Genomic DNA, 16,153 nt, shown 5'->3' on the forward strand with positions numbered 1-16,153 from the left:
TTCAAAACTAAAAATGCCATAATTTTTTACCTGTGAAAGAAGAAAAGGAATGATAAAGAATTTGAAGCTGTTGTGGCTGGAGAGCAAGGCTATCACGTTGATTGACGGTTAAAGTCAAAAAGGAACTCGAAGCCCAACTATTTATCGTCAGAGGTTGAATTCACCAAGTATTGAAAGGAGAAATTTGCATAACTGTTGGTTGAGAGAAGCTGTCAAGAGAAGGGAGAGAGACGGTTGATGATTTGGATTGAAGAGGGGTGTGGGTTTGATTAATTTATATTTTTGTAAAGATTAGAAAGTTTTGAAAATATTAATCAAATCCTCAATTAACTAAATCAAATATTCTAATTATGTTTGACCCTTTAAATTGGTCAATGTCATCAATCCTTCATTCAAGACTTAAAAAAACACATTTCCTTCAATTTTCTCTAGTTACCCAAATGAACCTCATTTGAAAATGATCATACTCCACTCAAACCCAAAGTAAAAGGTAAATACTTTCTCTATTTTATAGTATTATTTGATCATGATTAGATAGGTTTCTTAAAAAAAAAAAATTATAAATTTTTTTTGATTAAAGTATTTTTATGAATGATATTTTGATATTCTAAATTTAACTGTTACTATTATATATAATTATTTAATAGTAATGATACAAAGATAAAAAAAAAAAAAACATAATAAAATTCTCTTAATTGCATATATTAAATAAGTACATTAAAATAATTTTTAAAATAAAGGTTAAGTAATATATAAATGGGGGGAGTATAATAGTAGAAAAATACTTCATTTTAAGATGAGTACATGTCAAATATACATCTAATTTTTTTCATGAATTTTATATCTTAAATACACGTAGAGCGGAGGGATTCATTCAATAATGCTCTTCCTTTAAATTATCACAACAATGTTTCCTTTTAATTACCATAATAATGAACCCCATAATGTTCTTCCTTTTAATTACCACAATAATGAACAACATTATTTTGTCCTTAATTTGTCATGTCCATGCTCATTCGTTTAACCATTTATATTTATTTAGACATTATGCATTATAGTGTTTCCTCTATAGCTATCAAAATGGTTTGACCCGTAAAACTAAACCAACCCTTGGTTATGCAAAATTAGGTTACGTTCTTGCGGCCCATCTAGAAGCAAGGCTTTAAGCCCAGCCTTAGGGGTCTAAGATGAGAGCCTCAGAGGCCCGTCCGCAAATTTAAAAATAAATAATTAATATATTTATTTATCAAATAAAAAATTTAAAACAATTAAATAAGGTAAAATAAAAACTAAAAACAATACGGAGTACATTACTAATAGACAGTAGTAATTACTCATTTAGTAAATAATCATAAGTAATATAATATATTACATTACTATATTATATTATATATGATATATCTTTTCATATATACATATTAATTGGCCATTGGTCTTTCGTCTTATCTTTACTCATGAGAAATAAGAAAAACTAGGGTTAGTTATTTTATGTTTTTTATTTGGATGTTACTTATTATTTCTACAATAATAGAAGAGTGAGTTCAATTTTTTACATTTAAATTCAAATTTAAGGTCAAATTTGACATTTTACTTATTTACATGCACTCACTTCTTCAACAATAGTATTTGTGTCCTCCTTTAGAAATACAAAAGTATACGTGTCTCTAGTATCTCTTTTTCACTTATTACTTCCTTCATCTTTCAGTACTATTAAGCTCTCTTCATTTGTTTCCTCCTCCTCTTGATTTACAATTTTATAGCTGAGCTACTAGTTCAATTTTTGAATGCATCTTCTACTTTTCTTGATTTGTATGTATGATCCGTTGTATCTGATTTTATTTTCTTAAAATCTATTTTGATTACAAGCATGAATTTTAATTGAAATCCTGGTTTAATTAGAAATTGGTTTGCCTATCAACTTTTCGACAGAAATACAAGAAGTTAGAGAGAAAGTACATGAACCAACATTGAGAAATTCTGAAAAGAAAATCCAAAATAAAGGTAAGAAAACGTAGTTTTCTCATATGATCTAACTCAGGTTAGTTGTTATTGAATTATGCTTTGAGCTTTTTGAAAATTTCTTTCCTAATTAAAAAGGGCAATCCGATACACTAAAGCTTCCGCTATGCACTTGGTCGGGAAGAGCACGACCACAAGGGTGTATTACGCAACATTACCCTGCATTTCTGTTAGAGGCAGTTTCCAAGGCTTGAACCTAAGAGATCACATGAAAATAACTTACGGGTTACTCCAAGGTTCCCCTTCAATTTGTATTTATAATTTAAAAGGGAAAAACTTAGTTTATTTCTGGAACAAAGTTAGCTTCAATTGTTTAGTTAGCTATAAATGTATATTTATATACCTTGATTATGTGCAAATTATGATACCCAAGAGTAGCTCTTAGCTTAGCAAAATGTCGGTGTCTAATTTTTCCTCTGATCTTATGTCTCTTTTTTTACGCTTTTATAGGTTATATTCCCGAGTAGGTAATTTATATTGGCTATCTTTTGTTGAAGTAGTATGGTGACAGCATTTTTTATTTGTTATGGAGACTTTGTCTAATTGAATGTACTGTTTCAATGGTTGCAGACACATAGTTTTGTCATCTTCGGTACAGTTGTCTGAACAACATACCGATTAATAATTAGTACAGGAGCAGTACTGCTACTACTAGCTCGGTTCTTACTGATGACGGTGGTGAAGGTGAGAAAATGGTGGGTAGGTGGTTGAAGGATAGGACAAAAAAGAAAAAAAAATGATGCCACATAATGCACAACTTCATGCTGCTGTGGCGATTATAGGATTTGTTGTTGTTGTTGTTGTTGCTATTAGAGCGGCTACAGTAACCTCATTTGGTAGTGGAAAGGATGAGTAAATGGCAAAAACGGATATGGTTGTGGCTTCTGTTGCAACCTTGGTAGCAGCACAGTGTGTTGAAGCTGTTGAGGCTATGAGAGCTAAGTGCGAGCATCTTTCTTAAGTCATTAGTTTTGTTGTAAATGTTCGATCAGCAGGGGATATCATGATATTAACTGCAATTGTAGCTACTGGTACACTTTTGAAATGCTCAATTATGTCAAAATTTTCCTCTAATTTGGAATGATATAGGGAAGTGTTGTTAGTTTAGTATTTAAGTCTGGTAGGTGACGAATTTAATTTGAGTTATATATGTATATTCTTTAATTTATAAGGAATTATTTTATATCACTTCGTGGAGCAGTTACATTAAAGGCTAGAACATTGAAGAAAGTATGAAACACAGCACTAGTAATTCCTATTGATAAAGGGATGGGAAGTGGCAATGGTGGTGGTAGTGAAACACCTTAGCTTTGGACCCTTAGAAAATTTCTCTAAGTTACGCTACTAGACATCATACGACTTAAGGTACTAGTCGTATGATGTTGTACGGTTGAGGGTCCCTCCTCTCGTATGTAAATCAGTGTGGTTGGGTTGGTTTTTATCCAAGGTACGATTGAACAACTTACTAGTTGTTAGTTGGGATATGAATGGTATGCTTCTAAGTCATATGGTGCCCTAAGTCTTGTCCAAAGTAATCTGTCTAGGGTACGGGTTCAAGGGCACTTCTCGTATGTTAGGATACAAGTTAGTCATGTGTGGTCGTATGTTGGTCAGTATGAGGGGTCCAAGATGATGCTAGGGTATGAGATAAGGGTACCACTCATACCCTAGGTATGGTTTAGGGGGATGGGTCGTACCCTTCTGCATGTATGTTTTAGCTTTTAAGCTGAGGGTATTCCGGATATTTTCCACACTAAAACCCTTAAGTACCCACGTCTTAAAACATGTTGTGGCCTCTTATAATCCACTATTGAAAGATAAAACACTGCAAAAACACTCTCTAAACTTTCTCTTAAATATTGGGGCTAGGGTTCTTCAAAGGTGTTCATCTTGAGGCTTAAGAGTCAAGTTTCTTTCGTGAATCTTCTTTAATAAGGCATGCGAATCTTCCCTTATTGTTAGTTCTCAAATATCATGTGTTTTAAAGTGTGATTATGATCCTTAAATGGTGGTTTTGAAAACCAAAATTGAGGGTTTTGTTGCATATAATTGAGTATTTTTTACTCTTGGTTTAACTTGTGTTTATACATGTTTTTGGTAATGGTTTTCACATGTGGGTACTTGGTAATTATGGTTTAACAAATGGGTCATGGGTTACCCTAAACTTGATGGTTTTTACCTTGAGTTTGGCCTTGATAATAGTATGCCCTCAAAATGTTTGTGAAAATGCCTAAAAGAATAAACTAGTCACATGTTAATAATGTTTTGAACTAAGGCATTGGCCTAATGAATATGAATGGTTGGTAAATGGTTTTGTGAAGGCATTGTTGTCCATGTAATGATTTAAATGGTAACTTAGGTGGTGTAATTGGTTACATGGGTTTAAGTCCCTAACATTAACTTAATTTATGTCTTCACTTGATAATGGGTTTGAGTCCCTAAAATTTGAATTGAACAACTGTCTTTGTTAGACGATGGGTTCAAGTCCCAAAGTTAATTGAATGAATGTTTGATTGACAATAGTAATGGCAAGTGGTATACTTGCAAGTAGTGTTGGTATAATGATACCAACGAAGTGCCTTTGGTAAGTAATTGACTAAATGGTTGTGTATGTGGAATGATGGTTTTAAATTAGGCTTTAAAATGGGAAGTGTAGTCGGGTCATGAAAGTGGAGACCGAAGGACTAACACTGAAAACCATGCTATCCGATTCGGGTGTCTTATGATTGGGTGGTTAGAGTCACCCAAATAAATATATGAATGGGAGGTTCGAGTCCCCCATAATACATATAATGGTGCTTAAGTCACCTTTATTAGGCGGGAGGTTCGATTCCCCCATATAGGCATACACGGATTTGGATATTCTCTAGTTTGTGTGGGTACATGCACTTGGGCCCTTCCAGATAGGAGAGAGCTGGACCCATATAGCCCATGGGTGACTTGTTCTATGACAGCCATGCTACACAGCCCAGGTTAAGGATTTCAAAGTTTATGTTAATCTTGTTCCATATCCCGGCATGGTATAAATATGTATGTATTACATTGGTATATGCATTAATTAATTTGTTTAAAATAGTTGGCACTATTTTATCCTTATCCTTGAATTACATGCTAGCACTCCAACCATTAACCATCTGTGACATTGTATCCCCACACAATGCAGGTGTTAGTCATACTACACCTCCTACTCAGTGATTGGACTCGGGATCAGCTTGTATTGACTTGAAGTGGTGAGCTTCCATACTCTGAAAGGCTCCATTTTTAGTTTTAGTTTCTTATGTTTTCATTAGTTAGTTTTGGACATTGGTTCAAGCTATGGTCGAGGGCATGTCCCGATCGAATGTTGTTTTAATTTCGGATAGAGGCTTTGTGGAACTACTATTGGTCGGTATGGGCGTGTCAGCAGTAGTGTCAGCCTTGGCATTAGTATTGGCATTGGAGCTGATACCATATGACTTTATTTGATTTATAATTGTTCCATTTTATTATGGTATGGATATGGATTTGGTTATTATTTCAATTTTGGTTGTGGTGGTTGGTTGGCATTTGATAGTTAGACTTATTTGGGTTAGCCATGGTCATAGACCTATCCCAAAGTCTTTGAGTTGATAGTTACTCTATCTTGTTATATATTCAGAATTCATCCGACTCAAGGTATATGATTGGAGGTTGGATTGGGTATCGGGTATGGTCTACGATCCTTGTTGGACTTGGGATGCCCATTACGATAAGGCCCTGGTTTGGGTCGTATCAAGTTGGTATCAGAGCTTTAGGTTCATGGTCAATTGGGAGTCCACAAAGTTGTGTTGAATAGAGTCTCTTTTAAGGGTGTGTAGCATGCTATACTGATAAGGGAAAGGCTACAGGGCATTTAGGAATGTTTCACTTTCTTGTTGTCTTATTTCGAGCTATAGAGTTTAAGGTCTTGGATTTTTCTGATTTCTATTTGATTGTCTTTCAGATGATGTCTCGGCGATCTAAAGCTCACGGAAACTCCTTTGTCCCAACTGAGGACAATATTGATGGAACACACTCTACTCATGGGATCCATACTGGGTCTAGGGTTCCATTCCTTGATCGTTCTATAGTTCCACCGGTTCGCTCTAGTCCTTCTCATACTAATATGATGAATGTTGAGTTTCGTCAGTCGATTCATAGGATCGCTCAGTTGGTAGCTTCTCAGGCTGAGCGTGGTGCATCTGCTGCTCCATCTTCCCACAAGAGTTGACCAGTTCATAAGGTTGAATCCTCCAACCTTTATGGGTGTTATGGTGGAGGAGGATCCTCGGGATTTCTTAGATGAGATAGAAAATATTTCCAGGGTTATGCATGCCACGAATGTGGAAGGGATGGAGTTTGCTGCCTACCAGATAAAAGATGTAGCGTACCAATGGTACGAGAAGTAGGATCGGTAAGGAGTGATGATGATGAGTCATCTCTATGGGAGGATTTCTCTAATGCATTTTTGGACCGCTTCTTTCCTCATAAGTTAATGGAAGCGAAAGCGGAGGGGTTGGTTAATCTGAAATAAGGGAGGATGTCGATAAAGGAGCATGCCTTGAAATTTTACCAGTTGTCTCGATATACTCCCGGGATAGTATCTGATATGAGGGCGGATGAGAAAATTTGTTTCAGGACTATCTCGTGAATTGATCCTTGAAAGTAAGACTGCCTTGTTGATCAAGGACATGGATATCTCTAGATTGGATATTTATATGCAGCAAGTAGAGAAAGAGAAATAAAAGTATTTTGATTTTAGTGAGAGGCATAAAAAGAAGTTAAGCCTTCTGAGCAGAGTGGTAGAGATAGTGGTAAGTATCCAAAAAAAGTGAGGATTTCTGGTTCTTTCTCCATATCTAGTTCTCCTTACCCAAAGTCGTTAGGTAATCGTCGGTCTCAGTATAATGGTGGGTTCGAGGCACATGGTGTTTAATCTCAGGTTAATGGGGATCAATCGTCTTCATCCCACCCTCTTTGTAGGTTTTGTGGGAAGTCATACGTGGGTTTTGTGAGGAAGGAAAGAACAGGTGCTTTTATTGAGGTCAGATTGGTCACATGCAGCATGACTGTCATGCTAGAATGGCTTTTGGTGCTAGGAAGGTTCCGGTTGCCCCTTCGTCTGCTTCTGCACCAAAGGGTATTGCTTCTACATCTGTTTCTACTTCTGGTACCGACACTGGCCGAAATCAATTATATGCTCTTGCGTATCGCCAGGGTTTTGAGGCATCCCCTGATGTTGTCATGGGTATGTTGAAACTTTTCTCCCATGACGTGTATTGTTTACTTAATCCAGGGTCCACTCTTTCTTTGTGACCCCATTTGTGGCTGTGCATTTTAGTTTTGGTCCTGAATTTATGTTTGATCTTTTTTGGTATCTACCTTGGTTGATGACTCTATGATTGCTAAAAGAGTCTATAGGGGTTATGTAGTATCTCTTAGTGGTAGATAAACTCTTGTGGATTTGATAGAGTTAGATATGGTTGACTTTGATGTTATACTGGGGATGGATTGGTTGCATTCGTGTTATGCTTCCTTAGATTGTCGAACCGTAAGGTCATGTTCAAATTCTCTAATGAGCCAGTCATTGTATAGAAAAGGGGTTCTTTAGTGCCTAAGGGGAGGTTCATCTAACATCTTAGAGCCCGAAAGTTGATCTCCAAAGGGTGTTTGTATCATTTGGCCTAGGTTAAAGATTCTAACTCGAAAGGTCCTTCTCTAGAATTCATTCTCGTGGTTAATAAGTTTCCTGAGGTTTTCCCTGGTGATCTTCCTTGTGTACCTCCCGATAGGGAAATTGATTTAGGGATTGATCTTATTTCGGACACTCGTCTAATTTTTATCCCTCCTTATAAAATGGTTCCGACTGAGTTGAAAAAGCTTAAGGAGCAATTGAAGAATCTCTTAGATATAGGTTTTATCCGTCCTAGTGTATCTCCTTGGGGTTCTCCTGTGTTATTTGTTCATAAGAAGGATGGTTTTCTTCAGATGTACATTGGCTATCATCAGTTGAATAAGGAGGCCATAAAGAATAAGTATCCTCTTCCTAGGATCGATGACTTGTTTGATCAGCTTCAAGGTACGAAGTGTTTTTCTAAGATTGATCTTAGGTTGGGTTATCATCACCTTAACATTAAGGAAATAGATATCCCTAAGACTTCCTTCAGGACCCGGTATGGTCACTATGAGTTCCTAGTCATGTCTTTTGGGTTGATCAATGCTCCGGCAGTGTTCATAAATTTGATGAATAGGATTTTCTGTCAGAGTCTGGATTTGTTTGTCATTGTCTTCAGTGATGACATCTTGGTCTATTCTACGAGTGAGGCAGATCATATAGATCATCTATGTGCTGTGTTGCAGATCTTAAAGTATCAGTGTTTGTATGCCAAATTCTCAAAGTGTGAGTTTTGGTTGAAGGCTATGACTTTTCTAGGCCATGTTATCTCTAGTGAGAGAATTATGATGTATCCACAAAAATTTGTGGTGGTTAAAAAGTGGCCTATACCTGCGACTCCAATCGATGTTCGAAGCTTCTTGGGTTAGCTGGTTACTATAGGAGATTTGTGGAAAGTTTTTCGACTATAGCTGCCCCCTTGACTAAGTTGACCCAGAAAAAGGTCAAGTTCTTGTGGTCAAATACGTGTGAGGGTAGTTTTGAAAATTTGAAGGATAAGTTGACTTCAACTCCAGTTTTGACCCTGCCCAAGGGTAATGATGGTTTCGTAGTGTATTGTGATGCTTCTCGTGTTGGGTTGTGTGTTAATGCGGCATAGTAGGGTGGTGGCTTATTGATTTATGCAAGGTGCACTTATCTCTTGATGGTCTCAAACAGGAGGGTGTAAAGCTGTTCAATAGGATGTTTGCGAGGGTAGACACTATCAAATCTGAGACTAACTGCTCCAACAACAAGCTTGCCATCTCTGTCCAGAATTCCTACTCAAGCTTTTCCAAAAATGTTGAAAAATACTATGAATGGTTTTGTCACAATATGCACAACACTCTCACCTATTTTTTGGCCAAATGATGAACTTTCAAACTACCATTCAAAAGGGGTCTGTCCCTTTATCTTTTAGGTCTGTAAAATTGATATTTTCTAACTTGTCCTGCTATAATTTCCATTTTGCATAGAATTGCATGATTATTTGTTATACGTTTTTCCTTTATTTGCTTTTTGTGCTTTGTTTACTTTGTTTGCTTTGTGTGCTCTGCTTTTTTTATTATGTCAAAATAGGGATAAGAAGATCAACATCAGATAGGAGCTACAACTAAGGGAGAGCCAGTCGACTGCAATGAAGGCACAGAATCAGCAAGATAGGGGGAGCCAGTCGACTACTATGACAAGGAAGTCAATTGATATCTAATATTTGTCATTATAAAAAAGGGAAAGATTGTTAGCTTCCCATATCAATGTAATATATTTTAATAATGATAAATTAATGATTGATAACTTATAGGATATACAAGAAGGATAATTAAGGTAAGTAAGATCGTCATGGAGATATAACCAGAAGAGCATCCCATGCAATTCCTGATCACAAGGGATTCAAAGTTGGACTTCAAACTACATCAAGAGAAAATCTCATAAGATCTCATTAGATCCCATATTGCAAGGAAGATCAGCAAAATCGCAGAGCAGCATAAAAAGGAGATCTCACCCTCTTCATGGACATATTTGATATGGACATGAATGATTGTGAAGAAAGGCAAGTCGCGTCTTAAATACTGACATATCTAATATGGACGTATTACCCTCAATCAAGGAACCAAATCAAATCCTTGATTGAGAAAAAATTCCTTGGATTTTCTTTTGGAGCAAGTTGAGGCCGTGTCACAAGATCGAATCAAAGTTTATGTTATTACATACATGTTTATTTAAACCAAACAATTTCTAAAATAGAATACTATAAATTTGCACAATAAAAAGTGAATATGAAACTGAGAACTGAAGCTAGAAGTCGAAATTGAGCCTAAAATTGCTAACGTTTTCAAAAAAATTATACATAGTGGCCCTATGTACGAAAGCATTTGGAACATGGAGATGGAGGGGAATTATATAAAATTGGAGAAAAGACAGTTTACAGTGCTGCTTAAAACCGAACCATACTAATCCGATCCAATAGACATACAGGGGAAGATGAGCTGAACTTTTAACTTCTCTTTCATAATTAAAGAGAAATTCAAACAAAAATCTCTGATGATCTTCAGCAGGAAGTGTACTATGCAAAGGTTTTTTATTTGAATTGATGAAAGTCACGAACATAATTGTTTAAAAGTTTTTCAAGATTACAATCTCTCAGCTTTCTAAAAAAATCATGATAAATGTAGTATGGTATCTATCTGAACACCCCAAGGGAGTGATTGACACTTGATAAACCACCATCAACCTTCAGATCATGCCCACTTATATACCTCGCTTCGTCACTGGCTAAGAACAGCACAGCATTAGCAACATCCCGAGCCACCAAATCCACGCCCTGCAGGTTGGCAAACTTGCCAAAATAAGAATGAAAATCCGCGATGGCATCATCTTTCCTTTGATCGGGGGGCACGTGAGCCAGGCCCAATCCAGTTGCAACCGCGTAAGGTGAAACACAATTCACACGTATGCCATGTTTCCCCATCTCAGCTGCCACATTTTGAGTAAGTCCCACAACAGCAAATTTCGAAGCTGTATAAGCATGATTCCCAAGGCCACCAACAGACCCTGCTATACTGCCTAACGACACAATTGATCCACTTTTTCGTGGAATCATTATGCGAGCAGCGTGTTTGATTCCTAGGAAAATTCCTTTTACATTCACATCAAGCACATTATCGAAGACAGAAAGTTCATAGTCGAGGATATTTGAACAAGGGGGCCCTGTCACTCCAGCATTGTTAACCATTATATCAAGTGTCCCAAATTTCTGAACAGCAAAATCAACAGCATGACTAACATCAGCTTCTGAAGTAACATCGCAATGGATGAAACACGCGTTCTGTTCATCGCCAAGGGACTCACAAACGCGTTGTCCAAGTTCATCTTGAATATCAACAATGCATACTTTCGCGCCGTGTTTGTGAAACAAGCGTACTGTGCTCTCTCCTATACCACTTGCACCTCCAGTGACTAAAGCAACTCTTCCCAATAGCCTGTCACGTATATATCAGATGAAATTATAACACGTCTCTTATAAAAATCAATTGAATTTTCAAATACGCTGGCTGTAAAAGTATGACATGGAAGGTGCATTCAGGAGCGGAGCTAGGGTGGCATAAGGGGATTCTTCTCCAGAAGATTACACGGTACATGAACTCTAAAATCATTTTTATTTACATATAGTACATGTTGAGTCTTCTTAGCTTCTTCGTGCGTCTTACTTCTTTATATCTTGAATCTCCTGAGTGAAAATTCTGATTCCGTCGTCAGAGAGTTGTGGCTCCGTTAGAATTGGAAGAATGAGAGGCAAAATCTAGTTTTACTTGTCAAGTACAGTAATTTGACTGCTCAACCACCATACTATGATCTTATAAAAGCATTTTCATAAAATACTACAAGTAAATGAACTAAGAAAAAATTTAAACAGAGCATGAATAAAAGAACTTTGATAGATACAGATAATCTTATGCAACATCATTTAGTCAAAATATGTAATCTTATCTTCAAACTTGATAATAATCCATTAGCATACCTAGTTATGTATATTTTTTTTTTCCGCGAAATACATGGACATCCTTTAAATTTGTCAATAAATTTTATTTAGACATTCAAACTACGATATATTTCAATTGAGCACCTGAACACATGATAAAGTGTTCATATTAGACACGTCCGACTCAAATTTTGGATAAATTAACCATATCAAACATGTCACCTTCTTTATTTATACACATCAGCCTTAATTGAAACATACCTTAGGGTTTTGGCTTATTGAAATTAAATATATTTGATGTGTTTTATTTATTTATGTAATGAGCGCTTGAAACACGCACAAAAACCTTTCTAAAATTTGAGTCAAAAGTGTCTAATATGAACTATATATATCATATGTTTAGATGTTCAATTAGAACAGGTCATCATTGGAGCATCTAAATAATATTTCCCGACAAGTTTATGTGGTTATCAATGTATTTTGCCTTTAATTTTTAGTTCACTTTCAATTAACTTGGTCTCCTATGTTAAACTTATATTCACAGATACAAATTTATATTTGTATCAATTAAAAGATAGCTCCAACTAAAATGAGATCAATAAATTCTTGAAAGAAAAGTATACTTGTTAGTTGTTACAACAATTAACATACACTATAATTGAAAAACTTACATTGTTTGAGCGTATTAAGGATACTACATATGGTACTAGGCTATTGATTGAACTTCTTGATTTTTTAAATGTAAACGGATAATGTGCGGATGCACGTGGTTGATTTTAATTCAAGTTAAAGTCAAAAAGGAATGAATTTAGAAAAAAAAAAAAAAGTAAAAGAAGAGTTATCAATTTAAAAAAAAAAAAAAATCAGCGGTAGGAAAGGAGAAAGCGGTAGGAAAGGAGAAATGGGAAGGAAATTACAATATGAAGAATTGAATCCTCACTAATGTAAAGTTTAAATAACCAACTAACTGAATTACTAATATTGCTCGAGTTATCAGACTGAATTATAGAAAAGCAAAAAAAAAAAAAAATACATGATAAAGAGCTTTACACATTTAAGCTATCCTTATCTTAGTACAAGAGTGCCCATACCACATAATAACAATGGCTCCTACCTTTTGCTATACTTCAATTAAGTTTACTTCTCCAAAATAAATCTTATTAAGAGAATGAATTCTAAACCAACCAAATATTCAATATATAACAAATGAATCAAAACATGAGCATCTAAACCAACCTAATATTCAATGTATAACAAATGAATCAAAACATGAGCGAAAGAAAAGTCATCAACCAATTCTTACATGAAACACGAAAAATATTAGTCACCTTTTTTCCAAATAATTTTAAAATGTGTTTAGTCATGAAAATTGAAATTTTACTTGAAGAAAAGTTTAAAAGAGGATGAATCTTGGTTAAACATTATAATGGCTTTATTTTGCTAAAGCGTAGTGGCATATTCTAATTGGATTTGCCACGTCGATTGTCATGTCATCAGAAAAAAAAAAGATTGTTAAATAGGAGGGCATTTGGGGTCCCTTGTCTAACGGCAAGGGTAGTTTTGATACGAAACTGAAACAGAGGCTATATGTGGTCCAAATCAAATAGTTTGAGAGTAATTTTGGTCCTTTTTCATTTTAAATTTAATAGACAACTTATAACTTATTTTTCAATTCACTTCTCACTTCTGAAGTTGTATTTAAGTTCATCAAAGCATGAACTTTATTCCAAATATGCTTTGCAAAAAGCATAATAATCGAACATAACTCCAACTTCAATTTCATAAATTCCAACAAAGTAAAAAATATTTGAAACTAAGAGATGCATTTTATAAAACAAGTCTAAGAATAGTGATCTCCATTTAACAAATGAACCAAAACATGAGTAAAAAGTAATAACAACATTTTGTTATGAAATATAAAGTATGAACACAAGAATAGAGAAAGAAGATAGAGTGATTATTATTTCTCTTGAAGGTTCTCTTGAGATCTTTTACAATAAAGAAAGCTAGATCTTTATAGATCTTATCTATATTGTCGATAGACATTAGTTATAATATAAATATATTTATAATAATATTCAGTATAATTTTAAAATCAGAGTCTCAAAGAAATAAAAATATGTTGATCATACCTCAATCTTAAGAGGCAGAAAGACTGCTTCTGATAAAGCCTCAGCTCAATCAAAAGCAACAACCAAACGTGAGCCTTCATTCAAAATTAATAGGAACAAAAAAGGCAAACAAAAAGTAAATGCATCAACCAATTCTGACATGAAACAAGAAACTAAAGAAAATTAACATACTATCTAAATCAACCATTTGATAGAAACTAGTAGTAGTAATAACTTAGAAGCAGAACCTTTGGTTGCAACTATCAGAGCTTTCTTTGATTTCCATGGCAGCAAAAGTTTCCTTTTTCTCTAACAGGACAAAAGATGACCAAAAACTAGTAAAATAGAGATTTATTGGACAAAATAAAAGGACCCATTTATGTAGCTGCTGCGTTATACGACAATCAGTGGATAAATCATTAGTGGTGATTGAAATTGGAAAAGACCCCACACCCCGGAAGGCGTCTGAAAAAAAATATTTGTGAAAAGGACAGTCTGTTGCACCAAAAATCTTACCTTATATTTTAATCTAAAATTAAAATTAAAAAACAATAATTATTTTTTTAAAAACAATTCAAATCATCAAGAAATAAGAAAAATATTTAGTTTTTAATAGGTTGTTAATTAATATAACAAGCGTATGTATAAATAATGTGTAAACATACAAATATACAAAAGACATAGTTGCATTACAGCATATATATACAATAAATAAGTACGTTCAAAAACCACAAGGGTTGGTGTGGTGGTTCAATACCTCACCCCTTAAGCAAGAGGTTGGGCGTTCTCTGGTGAATAGAGAAAACTCTGTGGCCAGTTTCGTACCGCTTAATGCGCTGATCGTGGAACGGAGGATTAGTCTCACGACTGCCGACTATGGAGATACCTTGAGAAACCAAAAACAAAATGTACATTAAAAAGCATACTTCTTCAAAAATATTTTTCATATAACCATTTTCCTTGGTAACAGTTAACATACCTTAGATGACAACGAAATTCAATGGAATTTATCAAAATACGAAAGGACAATCAGGGAGTATAAAAAGCTACGAGTGTCTTAATAATTAGCAAAATTTACACTATATGAGCATTGGGATAAAATTATTAATCTAAATGGCCAACTTTTTTGGTAAGTCTGTGGCTTCTCCCAGTTCTCACCTCTCTTTTTTTACTAAAGCAGTGGTTCCATTTTTGTTTTTTAGATGGCCAACTTCTGTTGTAACTGGAGGACACACAGTTGAGAATAATCCTTTGTACTCTTCATGTATGTTTTTGACTTGGAACGAAATTTTTAAAAAATTTAAATTTTATGATCTTAAATTAAAGTTATATCAAATACATCAAAATATTTTTTAATTTCGTAATTTCAAACATACCACGTGAAAAGTTAAAATTAAAATAATATAAAAAAAATTATTCTTTTTGAGAGAGGACTAAAAAAGTCCATTCATTTTTTAAAAGGAGGGAGCATTGAGCAATTTGGGATACAATATCTTCAATTTTTTCCCGACAAACTACATGTGCCAATTTAATTTCACTACAATTGCTTAGCTAGTGTGGCCCCATGTTTAATAGATGTTCAAAGTTTATCTTTGAACATTTGAAACTTGGTGTATTAGAAATATCAAAGCCCTTAATCCAGGCAAAAACAGTATAAAACTTGCGTTTGAACAATATTTGTTGAAATTGAGAATAAAAGAAATTATTTGAAGTTGCAAAGCAGTGGTACAACATGGACATCATTTCAAATCCCAACTACACACTTAATCTTCACGGGAGTCCTATCATCCCCCAATCTATTTTTTCATGTATTTATTACCCCCTAAATGCTGAGCTGGCAACATAAACCAATTCATAATCCCTTCATATTTACACGCGCGGGTCCCACGTCTTCCAGGTCATTTCCCTCCTAAAGCCTAAATGTACCCATTATCACCCTTTCAACTTCCTCTCTCTTCTCTCCTCTCTCTCTCTTCTATCCTCCTTTCTTCCTTTGACGAATTTTCTCCCACCTTTATATACGAATTTAGGCTTTTTAGTTTATGAATCTTATGTTACTGATAAAGTTTTGTGGATTTTCGAAGAGCAAGTCATCTATTGCAGCATTAATTTAGTAGAGATAGTCGTTTTTCCCCTAAACTATTGTCATTGTTAATTATGGTTTGCCGTAAGCATATGGTGACTACTTAGGATGTGCAAAATAAGTTGTGTTTCTTGCTAAAAAAGTTGTTTAAGTTTTCAATTAACAACATATTAAGTTCTTAAGGACATCTTTACTTAGGGTTTTTGTTAATGTTTTAGTGAGTTCATTAAAAGTTAGGGCTTTTTTAGGATTTACTGTTAATCTGAAAAATAAAGCAATAAATTATGTATGGTAGTATGTGCATGTAACTA

At 34.8% G+C, this 16,153-nt stretch overlaps 1 protein-coding gene across 4 annotated transcripts; it reads right to left on the reverse strand.

Annotated features, from left to right (window-relative positions):
- Nucleotides 1-10,230: 10,230 nt before the first annotated feature.
- Nucleotides 10,231-14,401, reverse strand: LOC107855067 (xanthoxin dehydrogenase). 4 transcript variants are annotated; one of them, XM_016700054.2, is made up of 3 exons: nucleotides 14,008-14,107; nucleotides 11,377-11,409; nucleotides 10,231-11,148 (listed from the first exon to the last, which is right to left on the reverse strand). In XM_016700054.2, the coding sequence occupies exons 1-3, from the start codon at nucleotides 14,043-14,045 to the stop codon at nucleotides 10,350-10,352; spliced, it is 870 nt and encodes a 289-aa protein (XP_016555540.1). In that variant the 5' UTR covers nucleotides 14,046-14,107; the 3' UTR covers nucleotides 10,231-10,349. The 4 variants fall into 4 exon arrangements, with proteins under 4 accessions (XP_016555540.1, XP_047266841.1, XP_016555541.1 ...); XM_047410885.1 differs by lacking the exon at nucleotides 14,008-14,107 and adding an exon at nucleotides 13,781-13,922; XM_016700055.2 differs by lacking the exon at nucleotides 11,377-11,409 and having other exon boundaries at nucleotides 14,008-14,401.
- Between the last annotated feature and the right edge of the window lie 1,752 nt (nucleotides 14,402-16,153).

The sequence above is a fragment of the Capsicum annuum genome, chromosome 4 (assembly GCF_002878395.1).
Source record: "Capsicum annuum cultivar UCD-10X-F1 chromosome 4, UCD10Xv1.1, whole genome shotgun sequence".
Classification (NCBI taxonomy): Eukaryota; Viridiplantae; Streptophyta; class Magnoliopsida; order Solanales; family Solanaceae; genus Capsicum; species Capsicum annuum.